This window comes from Protopterus annectens, chromosome 8.part0 (assembly GCF_019279795.1).
Source record: "Protopterus annectens isolate FY-2018-M chromosome 8.part0, PAN1.0, whole genome shotgun sequence".
Lineage (NCBI taxonomy): Eukaryota > Metazoa > Chordata > Ceratodontiformes > Protopteridae > Protopterus > Protopterus annectens.
Window position 1 is genome coordinate 151,606,926 of NC_056741.1, and position 26,637 is coordinate 151,633,562.

Sequence of the window (26,637 nt, forward strand, 5' to 3'; positions counted from 1 at the left end):
ACTTGCTTTTTAGGTATGTATCTGCTCTAACTGGTTCCAGTGGCAGGACAAGAGCATGTGAGCAACTGGGGCAGAGAGTCTTTATAACATGGGAGGCAACAGAGGTCCAGGGACGGGCTACAGAAAGAACAGGCATAATCAGGGTCTTGTGCTGCAGCACACACCACGGTTGCCACATAATAACACAGGAAACATTTTAGAATTTTTTTTTTAAGTTGTAATGTACGTCACAGTGTCACACCAGTAAAAGGAAGTGTAGAAGATGGAAGTGTCTAATTACTTTTAAAGCACTTGGAATGGTGCACTTAATTTCCACCACTATCTGAGTCGCAATATAGGTGTTTTCAAAGTTTTCAAAGCTGTAAAACATGTCATACTCCAACACTTATTTCTCTGCAATTAGCACTACATCAGAGCAGCTGACCCTTCATGAACTACAAGGAAATACCCTAGGGTTTCTCTGATGACAAAGTACAGTTGTGTGCACTTACCATAAATGTAGATATTCGAGTGTATTCACTGTTGCAGTCATTACATTTGGGTTATCTGCTGGCAGGTTGTACTCAGTCAGCTTGATTAACAAAGTTGTGGGTCCTGTGTCGGTTACTGTCCCTTCTTCCATGATGTCAGGTTGTCAGGAGTACAAAACATGCAGCCGATGCCATTACATTAGTTTTTTTTGCCCCAGATGTCAGGTGCCCCCCTAATTGGGAGCAAATAAACATAAAACACAAAAATATATCTCCAAAAAAAAGCAAATACACCAAAAAGGCCTTTAAGCATAGTAAAGAATACTAGAGGTATAGCCAAAAAAACTAGGGGGCTGGAGGGAGGGTAACCAGGGCTGCAACAGTGAATGCACTCGAACATCTACATTTATGGTAAGTGTACACAACTGCACTATGTTCTTCATGTTTCACTGTTGCAGTCATTAAATTTGGGTAGATTCCCAAAGCTATGGTTTGGAGGAGGAGTTTATACAGCATTAGGGCCAGCTAGAAGGCCCTGCAAGACAGCAGTGGCAAAGCCAGCTCTGGATTTAGAGAAAATTGTTAAATGATAATGCTTGGTGAAAGTATGTACAGAACTCCAGGTAGCAGCTTCTAGGATGTCCCTGGTAGGAACACTTCTGAGAAAGGCAGCAGAAGTAGATGTAGCCCTAGTGGAATGAGATCTGATCCCCTTGGGGATAGGTTTTCCATGGTGCTTATAGCAGAAATGAATGCATTAGTTTATCCATTTAGAAATGGTTTGTTTTGAGATAGCCTTCCCCTCTGCCCTTGCAGCAAATGCTACCAGCAGTTCAGATTTCCTTCGAGATTTAGTCCTGTCCAAGTAGAATCTAAGTTGTCTGTGCACATCCAAGGAATGCAGAATCCATCTCCCTTTGTTCTGTGGACTGGGAATGAAGGTTGGCAAATGAATGGACTGATTAAGAGCCACAATGGAAACTACCTTGGGCATGAAAGATGGATTGGTCCTTTGAGATACCCTGTCCACATGAAAGATGATGGAAGGCTCCACTGCCATAAGGGCCTGTAATTCAGATATCCTTCTAGCTGAAGTGATGGCTAAAATGAAGGCTGTTTTCCAAGACAGAAATTTTAACTTGGCAGTAGCAGCTGGCTCGAAAGGAGGTAGAGTGAGTTTCTCCAAAACAAAGTTAAGGTCCCAGGCATGGGGTAGGAGCTCTCCTGGGTGGTCTCAAGTTTTTTGCCCCTCTGAGATACTGCTTGAGCAGAGGATGAGAGAAGAGGGGAGGTTCTGTGTTATAATGAGCTGAAATAGCTGAGGCGTGGATTTTAATGGAGGAAAAAGACAGGCCCTTGTGAAGCATCTCAGTTAAGTATTGTAAAATCTGAGGTAAATTGGGCGGTGCTGTGCTTATCCCTAAATACTGATTCCAGGCACAGAATCTTTTCCATTTGTCAGCATAAGATTTTCTAGTACTACGTCTCCTTGCTTCCAAGATGACATCCATCACAGGTTTGCTGAGGGATGATAATGGTGAAATTAAGTGATTAGCCAGGCTGCTAGGTTCAATGTTGGAAGCTGAGGGTGCAGAATTTGGTTCTCCTGCTGAAACAGCAGGGAAGGAGTCTGAGGCAGGTGCCATGGAGATATGTGCGACACACTGCACAGGAAGGGGTACCAGTGTTGGCGCGGCCAGTCTGGAGCAATCAAAATCATCCTTGGTTTGTCCTGCTTGACTTTTAGTAGAACTTTGGAGAGCAGAGGCAGAGGGGGAAAGGCATAGACTGATAGGTTTTTCCAGCTGAAGGACAGACCATCCACTTTCCAGGCTTGTTTGTGGGGAGTCCTTGTGCAAAACTTGTCCAACTGGTAGTTCTGGGGGGGGAGACAAATAGATCCATGTCTGTGCTCCCCCATTCGCTTGTCAACATGTTGAAAAACTGTGGTTCCAGTTTCCACTCATGTGAGTCCATGAGGTTTCTGCTTAGTCTGTCTACCAATGTATTAATTTTTCCTGGCAGGAATTGAGCTTTAAGGTGCACTTGGTAGTTCAAGGCTGTGTTCCACAATGCCATGGCTAGTCTGCAGAGAGGGTAGGAATGTGTACCCCCTGCTTGTTTATGTACCATATAACTGTGGTGTTGTCTGTCTTTACCATTAGTTGTCCAGGATGAATGTAGTCCTTGAAAGCTGTTAGAGCATTCTGTACAGCTAACATTTCTTTTTGATTGATATGTAGGTGCATTTGATTGGGGTTCCATTTGCCCTGAATGCACTTCCCTGCCACGTGAGCCCCCCATGCATAGTCTGATGCATCTGTAGTAAGGGTTTGGGTGGCAGGGGGTAGTGTGAATGGTCGTCCCTTGTTTTGGTGGCAGGCCTCTGCCCACCATAGGAACTCCAGGCGTAAGCAAGGTATGATAGGAATCATTGTTTCCAGGCTGTGACTATGTTGATTCCATAAACTTTTTAGATACCACTGTAGTTTTCTCATATGCAGTCTTGCCTATGGAATTAGAAGAATGCAGGAGGCCATGAACCCCAAGACTTGCAGTATTTGTCTTGCAGATAGCAGGGTTTTTGTGGCCACTTGTTTGAAGTAAGTTACCAAATTAATTTGCTTTTCTGGGATGAGGAATGCCATCTGGGCAGTTGTATTCAAACTTGCACCCAGGAATGTAATCTGTTGACAGGATACCAGCTGTGATTTCTTTTTGTTTATGGTGTACCCCAGACAAGTTATAACCCTTTTTACAAACGCCAGATGATTTAAGAGTATGCCCTGGTTTTCTGCCTGAATTAGACAATCGTCCAGGTAGGGATATATTTGAATATTGTTTTGCCTGCAAAATGCAATAACTGGTGGCAGGCACTTTGTGAATACCCTGGGCACAGTAGATAAGCCAAAGGGCAGTGCAGAGAACTGATAGTGCATGTAGCCTGCTTTGAAGCGTTGGTATCTTCTGCAAGATTCCCTGATTGGAATGTGCAGGTATGCTTCTTTTAAATCTAGAGCTTTCCGGGTGGTGTGTGGACCCATTTAAGTCCTGTGTTGAGACACAGCCAGTCCCTCCACTTGAAACTCTGTAAGGCTAATAATATCCTACTGAACAGTAGGGAAACTCAACTTAGAAGCCCCTCAGGATCTACCTGGACCCTCTACATTCAGCCGCATAGTCTTTTAAGTCCTGTGTTGAGACACAGCCGGTCCCTCTACTTGAAACCCTGTAAGGCTAATAATATCCTACTGAACAGTAGGGAAACTCAACTTAGAAGCCCCTCAGGATCTACTTGGACCCTCTACATTCAGCCTCACAGTGTAGGTGTTATCCTATAGTATATATATGTCTCAGATATAACCTTGTGAGTGTGATAACTTTAAATTACTGGTGTCTGCAATAAATTGTTAACTATTTTGTAAGGGCCAGCACACCCGTGGACCTACCCCTCCTACCATCTCTCTTATTAACTTATCCCCCCTTCTCCTACTATCCTAGAGGAGTTAGTGCTTTCCCCACTCTATCCACTAGAGGGCAGCAGATCTCAGGCTTTGGAATACCATCTCTCACTGGTTGTAGAATCCAACTAGCTCTGTTGACTCCGCTATCTGTGCTTTTACTTTCTATTCATGTACTTACCCCCATCCCATGATTACTTGAAAAGGGAATTATCCTAGGTAAGTCTGGGAACTTTAATAATTAGACTTTTCTTAGCAATTTCTCTAAAGATCTCTCTCTCTGTTCCAAAACTGTTTTACAAAACTGTCTCCCCAGCACAGCTATACCTTTGTTCACCTTGTTTTCTCTGCTACTTAGTAACAATATATGTCTCTTACCTTTCCTATGCCTGTAGAACTCAGTCTCTCTCCATAACTGATTGCCTCTCAGCCTCTCTCAGCTGTAACCCGCTCCGTTCAGCCCTCTGGGCTCACCCTCCAGCCCCATACCCTACCCCAATTCCCACACACCCCAGGGTCCTTCACTTATACTTCCCCTACCACACCCTCTCTCTCTTCCAACCTATCCCATACATCACCCCACCCCACAAACTCTAGCCACACCCCTACCTCCTTAAAAATCACTTACAATAAGCCACTCCTTAGAGTACCTCTCCCATATCCTCCTACTCTTAACTCATCCATATAACATCCCCCTCTCTTCTCTTCCTGTACTCCTATTATCTTCCTCTCCTCAAACATCTCACTACCTATTATATCCCTACACTTGAGTTCTTATTTTACAATCTCCTCCAAGATGCCTCTCCCTAACCTAACCAAGCTAACACTTACAATCTTACTCTCAACTACTCTCATCTCAACCTACCTTCTTACCTCCTTTGAAAAACTGCACTATTTCCATCTTAACCATTCCCACAAACAAACTGCAATCTACACACACACATATCCTTCAACAGAACTTCTAACATAACTTCCACTCCCAGTTACCTACTACCTAAATACCACAGGCTCTCCCACATCAAACTTAAACTACCCTCAGAAAAAAAAACTGAAACTGTTAACCTACCTTAGATACAATTCAGGAACACAACTAAATAATCCCTCCCTAAAAGATGGTGACGTCCACCCCAACTCTGGCCCTACCAACCCTACAATCCAAACAACTCACCCTAAACTCAATAGCTCTCTCCTAATAGGGCATCTTAATATCCAAAGCATCAATAATAAAGTAGCGCACTTTCATGCCCTCCAAGATATTCACTCCTTTGATATCCTCTGCCTCACTGAGACTTGGTTGAAACCAGAAACTAAAGACAATGACATTATTCCCCAAGGCTATAATATAGTGAGACAAGACCAAACAAAACGTAAAGGTGGTGGAGTAGCAATTCTATTTAAAAATGGACTTCATATCTCTACCCTACCATCTAATCCAACCCAGGATAGCAACGCAGAAATCCTCATTACTAAGCTTCAAATCAACGTAAATAAATCTTTATACATTATCTGCATTTACATACCACCCAGAAATAATATCACTACAATTGAGTCCTTTCTTAGCTGGCTGTCTTCTACTTACCCCCAAGAAACAATAATACTAGGTGACTTTAACATTGACTGGAAAAGTGTTAGTGCTGAAAATCCTACCTCTCATATTAACCTCCATGGCTTTACCCAAACCATAACCTCTACAACCAGAATTAACAAACCTAATAAGAAAGAGAGTACCTTAGACTGGATTCTAATAAACAAAGTGAAACAATCTTACAAAGTAGGAACCCTGCCAGATGATGTAAGTGATCATTCCTTGACCTACATCACTAGAGAAAAGAAGGATTTTTCAAACCTCCCCATCTTTAGGACAGCACGCTCTAATAACACTTTAAGGCAGAATTATTTCAAACTGAGCTTAAAGCATGCAATTGGAACCCATAAAAATCCCTTCCACTTGAAGAGGCAGTACAGTATTTTAACACTGCTTTCTTTATCTATCCTGGATAAGCATGCTCCCAAATGTTCCATTAGAATGAAGTCTAACCCAGCCCCATGGCTTTCTAATGAAACTAGAAATCAAATTCTACTTAGGAACAAAGTCTGGACTAAATGGAGAACCTATAGAAATAGCTCTGATCATCTACATTTTAGGCAACTTAGAAACAGCATAAAAAAGGCAATACTTACAGATAAAAAAAACTACTATTGTAAACTTCAGCAAACTCATCAAAATAATCCCCAACAGTTCTGGTCTTGCATTAATAAGCTCCTTTCCCCAGGCAACTCCCGCATACACACCCCACTTGATGCAGATCCAAATATTCCCCATCAAACTGCCAATACCTTTAACTCTTTCTTCACTGACACTATACAATCTCTAGCTAGTCAACTTATCTCAGAAAACTCCAGCATTCCCATCGACTTACCCCACTCTTTCTCGAAATTCAAAATACAACCCATCTCTACTTCTCTCATCTATAAACTTATTCTAAAACTTAAGCCATGTACTCCATCTGCTGACCAACTTCCTTCCCAATTTCTCCAAAAAGCAGCCAAGGTAATTGCTTACCCTATATCTATCCTTATAAATAGGACAATCCAAGAAGGAACTATCCCAGATGTTTGGAAAATCTCCCACATTATCCCCTTACATAAAGGTAGGAACTCTAATGATTACTCTATCGGCCAATTGCTCTCTTATCACCCTTAGCAAAAATTATGGAAAAATGCATTCACCAACAACTTCTACACCATCTCTCTCAACATAACTTAATAGCAAACTGTCAACATGGCTTTAGACCATCACATAGTACCACTACTGCCCTTCTATCCTTCACAGATACCATCAATAGAAACCGTAATAAAAACCTCCTCTCTTCTGCACTCTTTATTGACCTCTCTACAGCTTTCGACATGGTTAACCATACCCTCTTAATCAATATTCTTGAATCTCTTTCCTTTGATTCTCTGGCCATTAAATGGTCCAGATCATACCTCAGCAACAGGCAACAAGCAGTCCTCTGGGAAAATCAAGTCTCATCCTTTTTACCTGTTACCATCGGGGTCCCTCAGGGCTCTATTCTTGGACCACTTCTCTTCTCATTATTTATTAATGATCTCAATGTAGCAATTCCTCAAGCCACTTGTATTCAATATGCAGATGACTCCACATTAATATGCTCATCAACCTCTCCATCTGAACTATATTCTCTTACTCAAGATGTTTTCAACACTGTAGAAACATGGTTTACCAAACGTCGTCTCCTTCTTAATGAGAAAAAACAAAACTCCTTCTCTTTACACCCACTACCAGGTCCTCCCCCTTACACTTCTCAATCTCTTCAAATAATGGTACTGTTATTCTCCCTGATACTACCACTAAACTTCTAGGAATAACCATTGACAATAATCTCTCATTTGATTACCATATAAACAACACCATTAAAACAGTAAACAGAAAAATAGGCTCCTTATACAGAATAAAACCTTTTCTAACCTCAGCAGCCAGAGCCAAGATCGCTCACTCCCACCTAATCTCAACCCTTCTGTATGCTTCACCTATATTTACCAACCTTAAGAAAACCAACCTTAACAAATTAGCAACTTCCTATAATAACATTGCCAGATTTGCTACTGGCAATCCCTTCAGAACCCATCACTGTTCTAATCTTAGACAACTAGATTGGCTGGAATTCCAAAACCATCTGATAATCCCCCAACTCACAATTGCCCACAAGATATTTTACCAACCCAATAATACCCCTATACTCTTAAAAACTCTTAGTCCCATATAATAATCTGAACTCCCTACGTTCTTCTAGCAAACTCCTTGCTAGCTTAACAAAGTCAAATAATACAGCTGGTGACTCTCTGTTTACCAATACAGCAGGAAAAAACTGGAACCTATTACCCACTGAACTAACTCTAATTACATCCTTGCCACTCTTTAAACAAAAACTTAGAAAACACCTCCAAATGCACTGGCTATGCCCTTGTAGTAACCCTGACTAACCATCTTCTTCACCCCTGTTTCTTCCTCTTCTTACCAAACTTCCAAACATTTACATGCTTTGTCTTGTAAATAAGACTGACATTATTTAAACTCTAATCATCGTATTATTTAAATCCTTCTACCTGATATGAACTATTGTACATAACTCTTACTATCTGTTTTAGCTGTCTTAATAGGTTCATAGGTTCATAGGTTCATACTAGGCTATCTGCCCGAGGGCATTTACAAGCCTAGCCCATCGTTTTGTGGCTTAGGCCACCCCTTTAGTATGGGGAACTATACCCATTATTTTTCTGTGCCTCTGTCGAGCAGTGACACTGAGGTAATCCCTGGGGTATATCTGCGATCTCCCATCCATTGGTCAAGATTTCTCTTGAACAAGGCCAGCGAGGTGCTCTGCCTCACATGTACCGGGATTTTGTTCCACAGCATAGGGAGTCTTTGGGTGATGAATCTATCCCTCCAGCACGTCCTATTAATAGCCGTGTCAAGGTTTAAGTCTCCGCCCTTGTGGCTCTGATGGATCTAGATTTTTGAGGTGAAGCATATTCATCAAATCTGGGTTTGACATGGCCTTGTATGTTAGGCAAAGGTCACCTCTGAGCAAGCGGTGCGACTGAATAGAGCTGGAGTTCTTTCAGTCGGGCAGCATAGGACAGATTTTTGAGACCCTTTATCCTTTTGGTGAGGAACTTTGTGGCCTCTCCAGCTGCTGCAAGTGTCGGGTCAGATACATTCGAATGGGGCATTGTACTCAATCATTGGTCTGATGAGTGATGAGTAAAGGGAGACTATGACCTCCCTTGATCTAGATGAGAATCCCTTCATGATAAGGTGGGCAATGTAGAAGGTCTTCCTAACTACTTTAGCTACATGGGTGTCGAATGACAGACTACTATCAACCTGGGTCCCCAGGTCCCTGATAACTTCTTCTGTGCTCAGTGGATTGCCACCTATTTGGTAGCTAGGGTAACCTTGTTTTTCCCGAAGGGTATGACTATGCATTTTTGGCATTTAACTTTAGGCCGTGGCTCTGGCACCAGTTATCCGTTTCTGTGAGACCCTTCTGAAGGATATCTGTGTCAGATGTGTTTTCTACTATGGTGCCCAGTTTGCAGTCATCTGCAAACTTTGTCAGCCATAACCCTCCTGTGTTTGCTTGTACTGAAAAGTAGATGCCAAACAAGAGTGGGCCCAGGACAGAGCCCTGTGGGACACCACTTGTGACAGGCTTTGAGTCTGACATGGCGCCAGCAGCTCTGACCCTGTGGGTTCTGTCACTCAGCCAGTTTGCAACCCATCTTGTGATGTATGGGTTGACATTTAAGCTGATGAGTTTTTCAATGATACCCGAATGGGGTATTGTATCGAAGGCCTTAGCCAGATCGAGGTAGGCTGTATGGACTGCCTTTCCCTCATCAATGGCTTTGGTGACTGTTTCGAAAAAGTCAACCAAGTTTAAAAGGCATGATCTGCCTTTGACAAAGCCAAACTGGGTTGGATCCAAAGTCTGCAAAGTCCCTATGTCTTTATTTATGAGGTCCATTATGATCCTCTCCATGGCTTTGCAGATAAGGCTTGTCAAGCTAATGGGCCGGTAATTTCCAGGGTCGGTGGAGGCACCGCCTTTGTGAAGTGGTACCACAGTTGCAGTGCGCCACTCCTGGGTACGTATCCAGAGGTAAGACTTTGATTAAACAGCTGTCCTAGCTGTGGGTTTAATTCCTCATTGAGTTCATGGAGCACACAGCCGGGGACACCATCAGGTCCCATGGATGCTGTGTTTTTGCTTTGGAGAGAGCAGTTCTCACTTGGGCTGGAGATGTTTGGGGGCTGCAATCGTTTGGTATAGATATCTCTCCTTTTGGGGGAGGGGAGAAGTTTGCACTGAACCTGTCAGCCAGTATGTTGGCAATGTCTGTAGGATCAGTAATCTTCACATCATTTTGAACTAGCTCTGAGCATATCTGGGAGTTTCCTCCCAGGTTTCTAACATAGCTAAAAAGGCCTTATGATTGTCTTTTGAGTCTTTAGCTATTTTTCTCTCGAAATTTGCTTTGGATGATTTTATGAGAGCTCTTAGTTTTTACTTATAGTGATCAAGGGTGTCTTACCTTTTAAGGATTTTGCTCTATCTTGTAGTAGCTTCCTCCTTTGTTGTAGAGTTTGTTTATGGCTGGGGTCCACCAGACTGGATGCTTGCCTTTGGTACAAAGAGTCTTTGTTTTGCTTGGGATTGCCTTATCCATGCAGTCCTGCAGGTGCTGGTAGAAGGCATTTGTAAGTGATTCAGCGGCTTGAGTACTGTTTTCCGCCGGCTCGGGGCCTTAAAGGAGACCACACTAGTCTTTAGAAGTGTGAAGTCGGCTTTTGAGAAGTTCTTTACTGTGGTCTTTTTTATTTCAGGTGGGGGTGGGATGAGGACCTCCAGCGAGATTAGTTTGTGGTCTGATCTCACCAGTGAGGGGTACACCTCCGGTGTTGAACATTGTGCTCCCATGTTCGTGATGATGAGATCAAGTATGTTATCTCCTCTTGTGGGGATGGTGACTAGTTGTTCCATGGCATTTGAGTTTATGAATTCCAGGAACTTTTGGGCTAGGGTGTTTGGGCTTGAGTAGTGTTCCCAGTCTATATTAGGGTAATTAAAGTCACCTAGTATGATGGTGTTTGGTGATACATTTATCCCCTCTAGTGTTTCCAGGAAGGCCATGTGAGGTTCCTGAGTTTGTGAGGGTGGCCTGTAACATGCTACAATTTGCAGAGCAGTCTTGCCTATGGTTAATTGCACCTGGATGGTCTCCGATGCATCGTGCGTTGCCACCAGTCTTGAGGTGTGGGTGTCCTTGATGAATATGGATACCGCCCTCCTTTCTTGGTATTGTCCAGATTTTGGGGCCGGAACGCATGATATGAGGTAAAACCTGATAGCGCCGGGGTGCTCTCAGGAGCCTTGAACCAGGTTTCTGTCACAGCACAGACATCGATGTTCTCCATACTGAGAAGGGCCTCGAGTGCGTGCATTTTGAGATTTAGACTTCTGGCATTGAGCAGCATTACCCTTAGTTTTTTCCTTTTTGTGTTCTAGGGTGGTAGGTTTAGAATTTGAGCCTTGCCTAAAAAGGCACTATGGGGTGGCAAGAGCCTTTGCCAATATCCGAATCCCAGGGGTGACAGGTGCAAGCCGCCCTTGAAGCAGCGTGGCTTGTCCAGCATGTCATCCCAGGCAGACAGACACTGGATCCCCTTTGAATGACACCAGTGTTTAAGCCAATTGTTAAAGCTGATCATCTTATCTCTGTATTGTGGCATCATTCTTGGTGAAGGTAGGATACTGCTCAAGGTCAGGGTCATACCTGTCTGGGCTACATAATCAGAGAGCTCCTCAATGTCTCTTTTCATGTAGTCCAAGGAGGTGCGTCTCAGGTCGCTTACACCAGCGTGGACAATGACTGAATCATATTTGTACCTGCTGTTGAGAGACCTGAGTGCTTGCGTTATGTGGCGGATTCTAGCGCCCGACAGGCAGCTTACTGTGACCTTCTCCTTACTCAGTCTGGTGAGCGGGACGTCAGTGTGTCTGACTATGGAGTCACCAATGACTAGTGTGTCTGGCATTGTGTTTGGCCTTAAGGGCTGTGACTGTTTGACACACTGACTGTGAGGTCTATGTGTTGCAGGTGTTGTGTTCTGAGGTGGTGGTTGTTTGGGTGTCTGCTTTGGTGGCCTCTGCTGTTTTGGTAGATTTTTGATCAGAGCCTCAGTATGTCTTTGTGTGTTTATGTGTATGATTTGAGGTTGTAATGGTAATATGTGAGACTGGGTCTATAGTGTGTGTGGTAACCTTCTCCTCCTGACTGGTCTTGCCAGTCCTATGTTGAGAGAGCTCAGCCTCCAGTTTGGCCGTAGTTGCATCTCGCATGTATTTGTGTTTTGTGGGAGGAGGAGAGGGTTGTCTGTGTACATGAGGCAATTGTAACATTGCCTCAATATTCCCAGGTTCACCAGCTGAGCAGGAGAGGATACTAGCAACTGATCCCTCGACATGCTAGAAGGAATAGACAAAAAACTTTAAAAAGATTGCGGGAGACGTGGGTGACCGAGAAATGGGGGGTTGCCTTTTTGGGGTACTATCTATGACAAGAGTGCCGTATCAAGGTAATAAGTACTGTAGGAGCAAGTGCTACGTTTAACAGATAGAGAATAGTCTACTTGGAGTCAAGTAGAGATGATCTTTTAATTATAGGATACGCTGATTAGATCAGTAGTATAGTTCGAGGAAGGTAGTTTTAAGGGAAAATTTGAAGAGTGGACTTTAGGTAGCGAATAGTTTAAACCTGCTTAACCGGCACTGCCCTAGTGTGCAACAGTGGCAACTCAGCTAAATCAGCTAATGCGCTAAAGCGTGCTTTATAGCAGGGGCTGGAAAAGACAGGAAATGACCCAAATTGGCCAACAAACCACAAGTCACTGCCCTAAACCACTCCTCCGAGGACAAATGAAGGAGTTATGGAAATGACCCCTAGTGGCCAATAAAACTACAGTTTCAAGGCAGTAACCACCTCTCCGGGGCAGGGAAGCTGCTCAATGTTAGTCACTCCCACTGATAAACACAGAGACCCTCCTTCAGCCCAAGCAAAATGGCCTCACAGAAACTTTCAAACAGTTCAGGAACAGCAAGCCTGTAACTGAATTTTTTAACTCTCAGAAAAGTGGGAAAAAAGCAAGATTTTTTTTTGTTTTTGTTTTTACAGAGATAGCAGAGGTTCACAAGTAATATCAAGTTATAACAGTGCAGTAAATGACCCCACACAAGAGTGCTAGGTCAAGGACAGAAAATATGCAAGTTTTAAGAAAAACGATTTAAAATTAAGTGCAAACAGGAAATTCAGCAAACAGCTTTTGGTTGTGCTCTAAATACAGCTACTAATACAGAAATCAAGTTTAACAAGCCAGAAAATGCTCAAGCTAGGCAGCTATGCAGAAAAACTTAGCAAATAAACAGAGAAAAATACTTAAAATCTCAAAAGTGGCTCCCTTCTTCTCTCAGCATTTTTTCCTCTTGGAGGGTGCTTCACCAACAGCCAACAAGCCTGAAAAGACGCTCAAACCACGAGGCAACTAGGTTTTAAGAGAGGAAGATGAAGGAGTTATGGAAATGCCCCTAGTGGCCAATAAAACTACAGTTTCAAGTCAGTAACCACCTCTCCGGGGGCAGGAAGCTGCTCAATGTTAGTCACTCCCACTGATAAACACAGAGACCCTCCTTCAGCCCAAGCAAAATGGCCCCACAGAAAGTTTCAAACAGTTCAGGAACAGCAAGCCTGTAACTGAACTTTTAACTCTCAGAAAAGTGGGAAAAAGCAAGATTTTTTTTTTGTTTTGTTTTTACAGAGATAGCAGAGGTTCACAAGTAATATCAAGTTATAACAGTGCAGTAAATGACCCCACACAAGAGTGCTAGGTCAAGGACAGAAAATATGCAAGTTTTAAGAAAAAACGATTTAAAATTAAGTGCAAACAGGAAATTCAGCAAACAGCTTTTGGTTGTGCTCTAAATACAGCTACTAATACAGAAATCAAGTTTAACAAGCCAGAAAATGCTCAAGCTAGGCAGCTATGCAGAAAAACTTAGCAAATAAACAGAGAAAAATACTTAAAATCTCAAAAGTGGCTCCTTCTTCTCTCAGCGTTTTTCCTCTTGGAGGGTGCTTCACCAACAGCCAACAAGCCTGAAAAGACGCTCAAACCACGAGGCAACTAGGTTTTAAGAGAGGAAGATGAAGGAGTTATGGAAATGACCCCTAGTGGCCAATAAAACTACAGTTTCAAGTCAGTAACCACCTCTCCGGGGGCAGGGAAGCTGCTCAATGTTAGTCACTCCCACTGATAAACACAGAGACCCTCCTTCAGCCCAAGCAAAAATGGCCTCACAGAAACTTTCAAACAGTTCAGGAACAGCAAGCCTGTAACTGAACTTTTTTAACTCTCAGAAAAGTGGGAAAAAGCAAGATTTTTTTTTTTTTGTTTTTGTTTTTTACAGAGATAGCAGAGGTTCACAAGTAATATCAAGTTATAACAGTGCAGTAAATGACCCCACACAAGAGTGCTAGGTCAAGGACAGAAAATATGCAAGTTTTAAGAAAAAACGATTTAAAATTAAGTGCAAACAGGAAATTCAGCAAACAGCTTTTGGTTGTGCTCTAAATACAGCTACTAATACAGAAATCAAGTTTAACAAGCCAGAAAATGCTCAAGCTAGGCAGCTATGCAGAAAAACTTAGCAAATAAACAGAGAAAAAATACTTAAAATCTCAAAAGTGGCTCCTTCTCTCTCAGCGTTTTTCCTCTTGGAGCGTGCTTCACCAACAGCCAACAAGCCTGAAAAGACGCTCAAACCACGAGGCAACCAGGTTTTAAGAGAGGAAGATGAAGGAGTTATGGAAATGACCCCTAGTGGCCAATAAAACTACAGTTTCAAGTCAGTAACCACCTCTCCGGGGCAGGGAAGCTGCTCAATGTTAGTCACTCCCACTGATAAACACAGAGACCCTCCTTCAGCCCAAGCAAAAATGGCCTCACAGAAACTTTCAAACAGTTCAGGAACAGCAAGCCTGTAACTGAACTTTTTAACTCTCAGAAAAGTGGGAAAAAGCAAGATTTTTTTTTTTTTGTTTTGTTTTTACAGAGATAGCAGAGGTTCACAAGTAATATCAAGTTATAACAGTGCAGTAAATGACCCCACACAAGAGTGCTAGGTCAAGGACAGAAAATATGCAAGTTTTAAGAAAAAAACGATTTAAAATTAAGTGCAAACAGGAAATTCAGCAAACAGCTTTTGGTTGTGCTCTAAATACAGCTACTAATACAGAAATCAAGTTTAACAAGCCAGAAAATGCTCAAGCTAGGCAGCTATGCAGAAAAACTTAGCAAATAAACAGAGAAAAAATACTTAAAATCTCAAAAGTGGCTCCCTTCTTCTCTCAGCGTTTTTTCCTCTTGGAGGGTGCTTCACCAACAGCCTAAGCAATACTATGTTCACTGTTACTGTTTCTCAAGTGTTTTTATATCTATTGTACATAACTCTTACTGTATTATATCTGTTTTAGCTTTCTTAAGCATTATTCTGATTACTGTAACTTTTCTCAAGTGTTTTTATATCTAGAATGTAATAACTACCTGTTTCTATTTTGTTTATTAATCCTTATTTTACCATGTAACAATATTTTATACTTTTGTATATCTGTGTGGAGCTTTTCTCCCCTGGCCGCTACTGAAAATGGAAATATATCCAGCTAGACTAGCCCGGTCAACAAATGTAAAATAAATAAAAAATAAATAAATAAAATAGAGTTGCCAACTAGGCGTCTTTGCCTAGCATAGGAAGTAATTGGTCAAGAGTCAGCATCTTGAATTTTGGAATCTCCAGAAAGGTGTTTAGAGTAGACAGGTCCAGTATTGGACGCCATGATTTGTCTTTTCTGGGTACCAGGAAAAGCCTGGAATAGAAACCTTGTCCCTTTTCCTCTTCTGGTACCGGTTGAATAGCCCCCATGCTTAATAGGGAAATAACTTGTTTTTGAGCCTCTGCCCACTGATTTGGAGGCAGGTCTGGCCACCCGTTTGGTGAGGGCAACATTTGGAAATGAAATCTGTACCTCTGGGACACTATATTTAAAACTCATTTGTCCTGGGTAATGAGTTTCCAGTTTTTTGCATGAAGAGCAATCTTTCCCCCCAAAGGGGCAGTCAAAAGATAAGTGCTTGGGATTTTTAAAAGGAAGTCATTGAGACTGTTTACCATGGGGGGGGGTCTTATTTCCAGATTTGGAAGTGGAGGCCCCCCATTGCTTAGTTCTGAGAGTCCCCTGAAACTGAAACCTGGGGTTTTTGCTATGTCTGGGTTTGGCTTGAGAGGATCTGGAAGGGGATGGAAAGGACCAATTCTTAGTAGGCCAATGCCTACTAAATCTTGGACGTTGCACTTGTAAGAAATCTTTAACAGTTTGCATAGATTTAGCTTTATCTTCCATCTTTTTAAGAACTTCTTCAGCCTTATTGCCAAACAGGCGTCCTGATTTAAAGGAGCATCCAACAATTTAGCTTTAACATGATCAGGCAAAGATTGCTCCTTAAGCCAAGCATGCCTTCTAAGCACAGACCCAGTAACAGCAGCCCTGCAAGAGGCCTCTAAAGAATCAAAATCACATTGCAAAGTATGTTTTCCCACTTGTTTAGCAGAATGCATTAAATCCTATAAATCTTTATTTTCCACACAGTCAGGGATCAACATAATTTTCTGTTTAAGCAGTCCAATAATATGCTATTGGTATTTTAACATATGAAATTGGCAGTTTAAAGCTCTGATTACCAAGGCTGCAGAGGTATAAACCTTTTTACCCTATCTATCCAGCACCCTGGAGTCTCGATCAGAGGGGGTAGGATTTTTAGCAGTAGAAGCCTTAATGCCCTTGGGCTCCTGAGAAATGGTCTCTGGATCTGCAACCGGATTTTTGAAAAGGAACTTGTGGGATTCAGGAACCCTGTAGTATGTCAGGTTTACTAGGAGCCAGAGGCAGGGAATCAGGGGCCAAGCTGGATTCCGAAAACACATCATCCACAATGTCTAGTACAGGAGGTACAGCCAAAGGCCTATGCTGAGGGAGAAGAAGAAAATCCCTAAGCCTCTTTTTTGAATCAGAAAATTCCTGGCTTTCCCAGTGGAAGTGCTCCCTTAATGTATGTAAGGTTTTCCCAAAAGAAAAATCCTCAGGAGGGGAAGCAGAGGGAATGGAATCCTCTGCATCAGAATCCTCATAAGTAGGCATGGACAAATCCAGGTCATCAGAAGAAACAGATTCCTGTTCAGAAGATTCATAATCAAGCTCAGCCCTAGGCCTCTTGGGGGGGGGGGGGTGACTACCCCTGATTAGAGAAATTAGATCTTCAGCCATTTTTATAATTTGTTTTTTAGGCATAGGGGCCTGAGCATGTGGCCTGGGCGTCGGTTTTTTAGACATGGATCAAGATTTAGGCCTTCGTAATGAAGCTGGTGTTGATTTAATATGCAAGTCTGTAGGCCAGAATACTACCTCAGAAGCCGGTGCATGCACAGTGGCTCCGGACCCATACAAGGTAGAGACATCCGTGGGTTCCATAGTTGAAGTATCTCGCGGCATACCGGACTCCAAATGGGTCTCAGTAGAGGCCAGCAAATCAGAAGTAGCGGGTATCAGGGGCTGCGAAAGCACCTCACTGAGTTCCAGCGAACTGGCAACTGGCTTAGGAGAAGCGTCGTTGGCAGTTTTGGACCTCGACGGCCTGTCTCTGTCTTTACCTTTGCGTTTTTTCGGAATTCCGGTAGTCGGATGCTTAACAGATGACATTTCTGGATAATTAAACCGAGAACCGAAATATTTTGAGGCAAAAATATACCGACGACGGATAGTGCGCTGATTAAATAAAGCACAAAACCAACAGCAAGGTATGTCGTGGTCAGGGCCTAGGCAAGGAATACAATACGAATGAAAATCTTTATGAGGTATTTGCTTTCCAGAAGTAATGCAATTATTAACTTTTACTGACATCGGAAAAGAGCAAGAAAAAGTTTCCCCAATGGGGTACTTAGCTTTAAGCTGAAGACTTCAGTTCTGAAACTCGAAAATGAATATTGCAGGAGTCGACCGACCAGCACTTGCGAACTGCTTCTGCTTCGGGTACCGCACGGCAAGAAAGACTAATGTAATGGCATCGGCTGCATGTTTTATACCCCTGACGACCTGATATCATGGAAGAAGGGACAGCAACCGACGCAGGACCCAAGACTTTGTTAATCAGGCCGACTGAGGGCAACCTGCCAGCAGATTAACCAAATGTAATGACTGCAACAGTGAAACATTGAAGAACATCTAAGTTTATCTTTCTTCAACAGGGATGCCAAAATTTATTTTTCAGGTTTCATTTCAATCCAGTGCAGGGTGAATATACTGACATCCATGTCTTGAACACAAAAGAAGATGACTGAGATTGGTAACTCAATCAGAATCCTATGTTTTGCACACCATAATGCCCTTTTCCTCTACACAGGTTAACAGTAGCACAGAATCTTACACTGCCGTAAAAGAAATCACAATTCATTCAAACAGCCAATATCTCACAATAGAGCTCTCACATTTTGCTCTGCATACAATAATGCTATATAAACTGCATTACTACTTGAAATCATTATTAAACATTTGCCCAAAACAATATTCAAATGTCAAAGATAACCAATGGCTTTAATAAATCTGCCTTATATCTAAGAACCACGTGTAACATTGCACTATAAAATAAAAACAAAGGCTTCCTGAGGACTGCACTTGAAACATTTTGGTTTTCACATTCCAATTACATATTTATTTTCACTTTATACTGAGGGCACAGTAGCATACATTATTTAAAACTGAACTAGAAAACAACACTTACAACTGTAGTACTGAATTAAAAAAAACTTGTCCTCAGGAAGCAAAAAGACAAGTCATTACTCTTTGTTTAATATTAATAATAAATGTATTGGAACTGCACTGACTCTATTGCTATATAGTACAGCTATCAAATGTATTATACAATAATTACCATTACCAGTTGTGACAGATCTGTGACTATATCTAAGCTGCTGCCAGTTACTTACATAAAACTTTGATCCCGCTCCACAAAGGTGGCGCCACAACGGATCCCAGGAACTATCGCCCTATAAGCCTGACCTGCAAGGTTATGGAGCGCATCATCATGGATCTCATAAACAAAGACATTGGGAACCTCCAAACACTGGACCCCATCCAATTTGGCTTTGTTAAGGGCAGATCCTGCCTCTTAAACCTAGCTGACTTCTTTGAAACAGTTACCAAAGCCTTAGATGAGGGAAAGGTAGTCCACACAGCCTACCTAGACCTCGCAAAGGCCTTCGACACAATACCCCACACTGGCATCATAAATAAGCTTACCAGCTTAAATATCAACCCATATGTCACAAGATGGGTTGCAAACTGGCTCAAGGATAGAACTCACATGGTCAGAGTTGCAAGTGCCATGTCCGACTCTAAACCAGTTACAAGTGGCGTCCCACAGGGATCAGTCCTGGGACCCCTCTTGTTCGGTATATACTTCTCCGAGGTACAGGCAAACACGAGAGGACTGTGGCTGACCAAGTTCGCAGACGATTGCAAACTGGGAGCCATAATCGACTCTCCGGCTGACACAAGCATCCTCCAGAAGTGCCTTATGGAGACGGATACCTTGTGTCAGAACCATGGCCTCAAGCTAAATGCAAAAAAATGCATAGTCATCCCCTTTGGGAAAAACAAAGTGCCCACAAACTACCATATAGGAGGTAATCCACTAATTACGGAAGAAGTAATTAGGGATCTGGGGACCCACGTAGATAGTAACCTCTCCTTTGACAATCACATTGCCAAAGTGGTTAGAAAAACCTTCTATATAGCCCACCTAAACACGAAAGGGTTCACATCTAGATCAAGAGAGGTCATTGTGCCCCTCTACTCATCAGGCCCATAATTGAGTACAATAAACCATTTGGGATGTACCTTACCCGACACCTGCAACAGCTGAAGAGACCTCAAACATACCTCACCAAGAGGATCATGGGCCTCAAACAGATGCCCTATGCAGCTCGACTAAAGAAACTCCAGCTCTACTCATTTGCTTACCGCCTACTCAGAAGCGATCTCTGCCTGACATACAAGGCCATGTCTAACCCGGAATTGTTGGACATGCTCCACCTCAAGAAAACCAGATCCATTAGAGCTACACGCTCCAGGGATTTAAACCTTAGCACAACAATAAATAGGACATGCTGGAGGGATAGATTCATATCCCAAAGGCTTCCCACACTCTGGAATAGAATCCCAGTCCATGTTAGGCAGAGCCCCTCGCTGACCCTCTTCAAGAGAAATCTTGATGATTGGATGGGAGATCGTAGGTTTGCTCCTGAGATCACTTCTGTGGCCCTGCTGGACAGAGGCTCAGGAATCTAGTCTAAAAGGGAGGCGAAAGCCAACACATTCTGGCTAGGCTTATAAATGCCCTAGGGCAGATAGCCTAGTACCTACCTATGAACCTATAAGCAGTGCTTATCTGTGTCAGATGATCTGTTTGAATTTTTGATTACATTCCATAATGCCCATACAGAAACTCAACTGCAACATCATGTTGCTTGCACATGCATGTAAACCAACCAAAAACATGATCTAAGGAAATCCTGAAGCTTCTTCAATGTTTTTCTGATAATGACTAATTCCTTTGAGGGCCCAGTTGCATGTGTAATTATATATCTTTAATAATGCCAAACAAGACTGTTGAAATGTTACCATTTTACAGCGTCCTATATGTACATACTAGTAATAAGCATATATCTTGAACCAACATATCAGAATAATGCTGCAATATTTTTCTAAAAACTCTTTTTCAGAAAAAAATCAAATTTACATCTTATGCATTATAACAAGATATTTGTACATTCATGAATGTTAAAGAAGCAAACTAACAACGAGTTGCATGTAATTAAAATAAGAATGACAATATATAACAGCCAGTTAAAAAACAACAAACATTTTTGCAAGGGCATGCTCTGTACACAGCCCCATGTGGAGGGATGGACAGCCCACACACCTACAACTTTATAGTAACTCTGCTGTAACTGAACCTTAATGGTAAGAGAGTATTTCCATACCCCCAGTGACTAACTACCTTGAAGTCAATATACTTAAAACATACAATGAAGCACAGCTTGATTTTCCCACACTGACAACACAGCACTTGAGTGTTGACAGTGATAAAACAGACCAGATATTTCTTAAAAGCTTATGGTTTAAGTCCTAAGCTTGTATCTTGGTGTAAGATCTTTATGTTTCCTGCTTCCTGGCAATATTTGAGATTGCTAAGGAACCCCAATATCCGCTTTCCAAGTTGGAAAGCTAAAGACTCCCAGTCAAAGACTTTAAAGCTTAAGAGCTGATTTAAACTACTAGGTTAGGAGGGTGGCCTAATGGTTAAGGTGTTTGCCTTACAAACACAAGGTGCAGCGTTTGAGACTCACAAGCAAAGAGCTTGCTAGGGCAGTTAACTTAATGCTAATCTATCTATAAAGCTGAAAATGTAGGTGACCTTACAGGGACTGAACACAAGGGTGATACAATTTTTGAAAAGCTGCTGATTACATTTTTATCAGTAGCAATAAAGAAGTGAAGTTAGTGCTTACCAGGTACAAGAAGACCATGTTTCCTGGACTGCCTTCTAGGGCCTTCCTATTGAATATGTAGTCCACGTGAATCTCAAAATCCTTATCACACTGTACTATAGAAGTCATTGATGACTGAATGCGCAGAAAGCTCTTGCTTTTTGAAAACTGAGGAGAAACTGTGAGGCTAGCTGCCTCTGAGTAAGGTTCAATCTTGCCAAAAAGTGTTTGTCTGTTTCTAGGAACCCCTTCTTGGTATGCCTGTGACAGAAAATACAGTAAATCAAAATCACATCCATAACAATATTTTCAGTCAATAGTGCAATAGCTATAATAAACTGGTACTGAGCTCATTGATTGCAAGAACCATTGATATCTGAATGGTGATACAGAGTGATATATCAAGCACAGAGGAGAAAGCTGGAAAGGGATAATATTGGATCAATTTATATTAAAATACTTCAGGGTTTTTTTTCCAAATATATTCCTAGAAGTTAAATAACAATATGCAGTTTTGTCAGTTGAATAAACGCTCAGGCTGACAATACCTTTTTATGAAAGATTGCAGGTACAATAAAACACACTCCTATCAAGCATCATCTAAATACACAAAACTACGAACAGCAAATGTCATCTAGTCTTACCACCTTCACATGTTCCCTATATAGTTCTAGGGGCATTTTGCTTCCCATGGCCTCCTAATACATGGAAATTGCTTGGAGGAAGGTTCTGTACTGCACAGAAAGAAATGTCAGCAGACAAATGGGATGTTCAGAGACCAGGCTTACACTATGTAATTTATGGGCACAGAAAAATGAATTAAGAATGTCAAATCCTGATTCAAAGAAAACTGCACAGTATGACTTAACAGCAGATATGTTGCTGTACAACTAAGAGGCAGCTATTACCCACATCTGTAGATTAGCTACACAGCATGAATAACAGCACTAGCCTAGTTTGGAAACAGATATGCTGCATTCCACTGTCACCTTCTATTTCATTGTTCTTAAAGTGCATTAGTATGAGACAGAGGCTGAGTTCATTGTGTTTCTACAGAAGAAATGTTTGCTATCCCAAAGCCATAACAGCATAAGACACACACACACACAAGCACACACATTCACAGACATATGTAGAAGAACATCAGATCAATCTTCCATCAAGATATATATATCTGACGCCGATATGTGTGCGTGTGTGTGTGTATGTATATATATATATATATATATATATATATATATATACGTATATATATATATATATATATATATACGTATATATATATATATATATATATATATATATATATATATATATATATATATATATATATACATATATATATATATATATATATATATATATATATATATATATACATACACACACACACACACACACACACACACATATATATATATATATATATATATATATATATATATTTGTATGTCCATGGGTTTGTGTGTTTCTGAGCCAGACTTGTTTTTTTAAAGAGATCAATATTCATTGTGTGATCACAATTGTGTGACAAGCCACTTTTTCACTAAAAAGGCAAATGGCTGATACACCACGGATTTCCCCTACGATTTCACAGTTGGTATATATAATTATTTGGAATTTTGGAGGTGCAGCCACCCATATCAGTGGGGTACAGGGATAGCATTCCCTCTGGTAAAAACACTTTTTCCTGTGTTCTTTTTTTTTTAACTTCTGAATGCTTTTCACATTTGGGAGCTTCCACTTATCTGTGATTCCACTTGCATGAAGCGATCACAAATAATAGATATTTAGACATGTAGATACAGATATATAACTTTTAGTTATGTACTCACCATAACTTCAGATGTTTGGGATCCATCTCGCCTACATTCTGAATGATGGGTTCGGAGCCGATCCCTCGGCTCCGACTCGGCACGCTTATGCCAAAGAGCGAAGTCTCTTACTGGCTGAGCTTACCATATCCCAGGATGCACCACTACCAGTCCCCCAGATCTAGTTTGTCCGCATACATGCACACATGCATACCCTGCTTATATAACATCGTCAGATGAAACAAGATAAAACAGTAGAACTCAAAACCGCTCAATCTCTTCTGATCTCCAAGGCAGGGGAAGGAGGGTGGATAGGAATGTAGTAGATGGATCCCAAACATCTGAAGTTATGGTGAGTACATAACTAAAAGATGTTAAGTGATCCTATCTCGCCTACATTCTGAATGATGGGACAGCGTCCTAGCACCTGAATCCTGGGTGGCTCACTGGAAAACACTCCTGAGTACCGTGGAACCAAATGAAGCTCCCTTTAGATGCCACATCCAATTTGTAGTGGAAATGAAAGTGTGCGGTTGGACCAAGTAGCCGCAGCACAGATTTCCGATATAGCGAGCTTGGAATGAAAAGCTATAGAAGTAGCCATAGCTCTGGTAGAATGAGCCTTGATAGATGTTGTAAGTTGCTTATTCGAAGAAGAATAAGTCTGAGTTATGCAATCTCTGATCCATTTTGAGATAGTAGCTTTTGTGATGGTTTGGCCCAGTTTATTATCTGAGAAGGACACAAACAACTGGTCTGACTTACGGTTGCTGAGTCCTGTCTAAATAGAAGCGTAATTGCCTGTGAACATCCAATTTATGAAGAGTGTATTCTGCTTCATTGGAGAATTTTGGGAAGAAAACGGTAGCTCTAGAGATTGTTGGAGGCAGAAACTAGAACAGACCTTTGGGACAAAGGATGGATTAGGCCTAAGTGATACTCTATCCTTGTGGAAAATCAAGTACGGTGGCTTAATAGACATTGAAGCTCTGAAACTCTTCTTGCCAAAGTAATTGCAACTAAGAAGGCAGTTTTCCAAGACAGATATTTTAACCTCGCATGTAGCAGCCGGTTCGAAAAGGGGAGATGTTAATGCAAGCACCAAATCAAGATCCCACGGAGGAGCAGGATGAAAAATTGGTGGTCTTAATAGGCTCGCAAGACCTTTAATGAAAGTTTTGCATAGTCTGGTGCTCATCAAAGGAGGATGCATGGATTCGTGGAATTTAGACATAGCCGCTAGTTGGACTTTAATAGTTGAGACAGAAGATCCCTGATTAAACAGGGATGTTAAAATTTCAAGACCTCTGGGACAGGAGCAGTGATAGGGTCTAAGCCCTTGAGTTGAGCCCAGATAGCAAACCTCTTCCACTTACTAAGGTACAATTTGTTAGTGGTGGGTTTGTGGGCGAAGATAAAATGTGAACAACTTCCGGGTCTAGGTGTGCCTTCTAACTAAAGTCGGAAGTGGAGGAGCCAAGCTGTCAATTTCAAAGATTGAAGGGACTGATGTCGAAGTCCCGACTGATGGATTAGCAAGTCCGAATCAGGTCTAAAGTCCACGGATCGTCCACTGCATGCTTCTTCAGGTAGGAAACCATACCTGACGAGGCCAGTACGGGGAATCAGTATCATTGAAGACCCCAGTTGAGAGGCTTTTTGAATAACTCTGGGAAGAAGCGGAATTGGAGGAAAGGCATAAAGTAGCCCTGTTGGCCAAGGTTGTGCTAGAGCATCCATGGCTGGTACTCCTGATGTGGGATCAAGGAGAAGAACCTTTGGCACTTGGTGTTTAATGGAGTTGCAAATAGGTCGCAGCACGGCGTCCCCATCTCCTGAAAACCTGAGCTGCTACTGTGTGGTTTAGAGACCACTCGTGAGGAGAGAGAATTGTCCTGCTCAATTTGTCTGCCAACATATTTGACTTTCCCGGGATGTGGGTCGCTACCAAGAAGCGGTTGGTAGCTACAGCCCATTCCCACACTCTCATGGCCTCTCTGCAAAGGGGTATGATCTGGTCCCTCCTTGTTTGTTCAGATACCAAACCACCGACATGTTGTCTGTGTGGATGGCGATGATGCCCTGAGGAAGAAACTTGTGTAAGGCTTGTAGGGATGAAGTACAGCCCTCATCTCCAACACATTGATGTGGAGAAGAGCTTGATCTGGAAGCCAGGAGCCCTGAACTAGCCTGCCCAGACAATGCCCCCCCCACCCTATCTGGGAGGCATCTGTCGTCAGGGTAACCACTGGAGAGGGAAGAACAAAGGGGTTTCCTTGATCCAAATTGGATGTCTGAAGCCACCAGCGAAGGTCCCTTTTGCATATATCCGTAATCATGATGTGATGATTGAGGGAAGATCCTGAAAGGACCATTGCGTTGACAATAGCCACTGAAGAATCCTCATGTGCAATCTTGCCAGAGGAACTAAAGAACCGTGGCAGACATTGAGCCTAGAACTTGTAGAACCATCCTGGCTGGGGCTTTGGATCTCGAGATTAGAGCTTGAACTTGGCCCTGTAAAGTTTGGATCCTTTCGGCAGGAAGAAAGGCAGCGCATCAATCTTGAGTCTATCTCTGCTCCTATGAACCTTATGCTGAGAGGGCAGCAAGACAGACTTTGACCAATTGAATGTAATCCCAGGGTAACACCCAGGAGATGGTGGCTTTGAGGTTGTCCATTAGTAGATGCCTGGTGGTTGCAGTCAGGAGCCAGTCGTCCAGATAGGAAACACTTGGAATCCAAGACTTCTCAGGTGAGCCGTCACTACTGCCAAACACTTGGTGAACACCCTGGGGGCTGTGGTGTGGCCAAAGGGCAGAGCGCAAAATTGGTAATGACTGACTCCCAGGCTGAAGCGCAGATACCTCCTGGACGCCTGATGTATCGGTATGTGATAATAGGCGTCCTTGAGGTCTAAGGAGCACATCCAAACATCCTTCTCCAACAGTGGTAGAATGGATTGCAACGTGACCATTCGGAATTTGGATTTCGTGACGGATTGGTTCAGTCTGCTGAGATCCAATATTGGTCTCAGGTCCCCTGTCTTTTTTGGCACTAAAAAGAACCTGGAGTAATTTCCTGATCCGATCTGGTCTGTGGGGACCGGTTGGATGACTCCTTTTCTAGCAGCTTTAAAGCTTCTGCGGCTGCCATTTCCCTTTGACTGGGTGGTGGGTCCGGGATTCTTTTGGACGGTGGGGCAGTATGTGAATGGGATGGTGTAACCTCCGGCAATGATCCGGCACCCATCTGTCCTGAGTGATTGACTCCCAGGCTTTTAGGTGCTTGGCAAGCGACACCCGACTGGCTCGAGCAGCACAGCCGGGCAATCCCTCATGACGTGTGGAAGGCTGAAGAGCCACGAAGGACTCGCGTCTCCAGAATTGCGGGCCCTCTGCCGCCTCTGGGACGGCGTCTCCCTGAAAAATTTCCCGCCCTCTGCCTCTGGAAGGGGAATCTTCCTGCTGTTGAGAAAAACTTTCGAGATTTGCGGAACCACATTTTCCCCTCCTTTAGCCTTGGGGTAAGGCCGAAAGGGAGTGGAATAACGGGCACCTACGGCAGATAAAGTTTTCCCTCTTGCTCACAGCGGTAAGGGTGTCTTTAACCTTGGGTCCAAACAAGGAGGACCCATCAAAGGGCGTCGGA

General features: G+C 42.5%; 1 protein-coding gene across 1 annotated transcript in view; it reads right to left on the minus strand.

Moving 5' to 3' along the window:
* LOC122808680 (alpha-2-macroglobulin-like) overlaps positions 1 to 26,637 on the minus strand; it is a 2,380,392-nt gene that overhangs the window by 1,108,156 nt on the left and 1,245,599 nt on the right. The window contains exon 12 of the mRNA XM_044079659.1: positions 21,193 to 21,432. Coding sequence (XP_043935594.1) covers positions 21,193 to 21,432 — 240 coding nt within the window. The remainder of the gene's footprint in view (positions 1 to 21,192; positions 21,433 to 26,637) is intronic.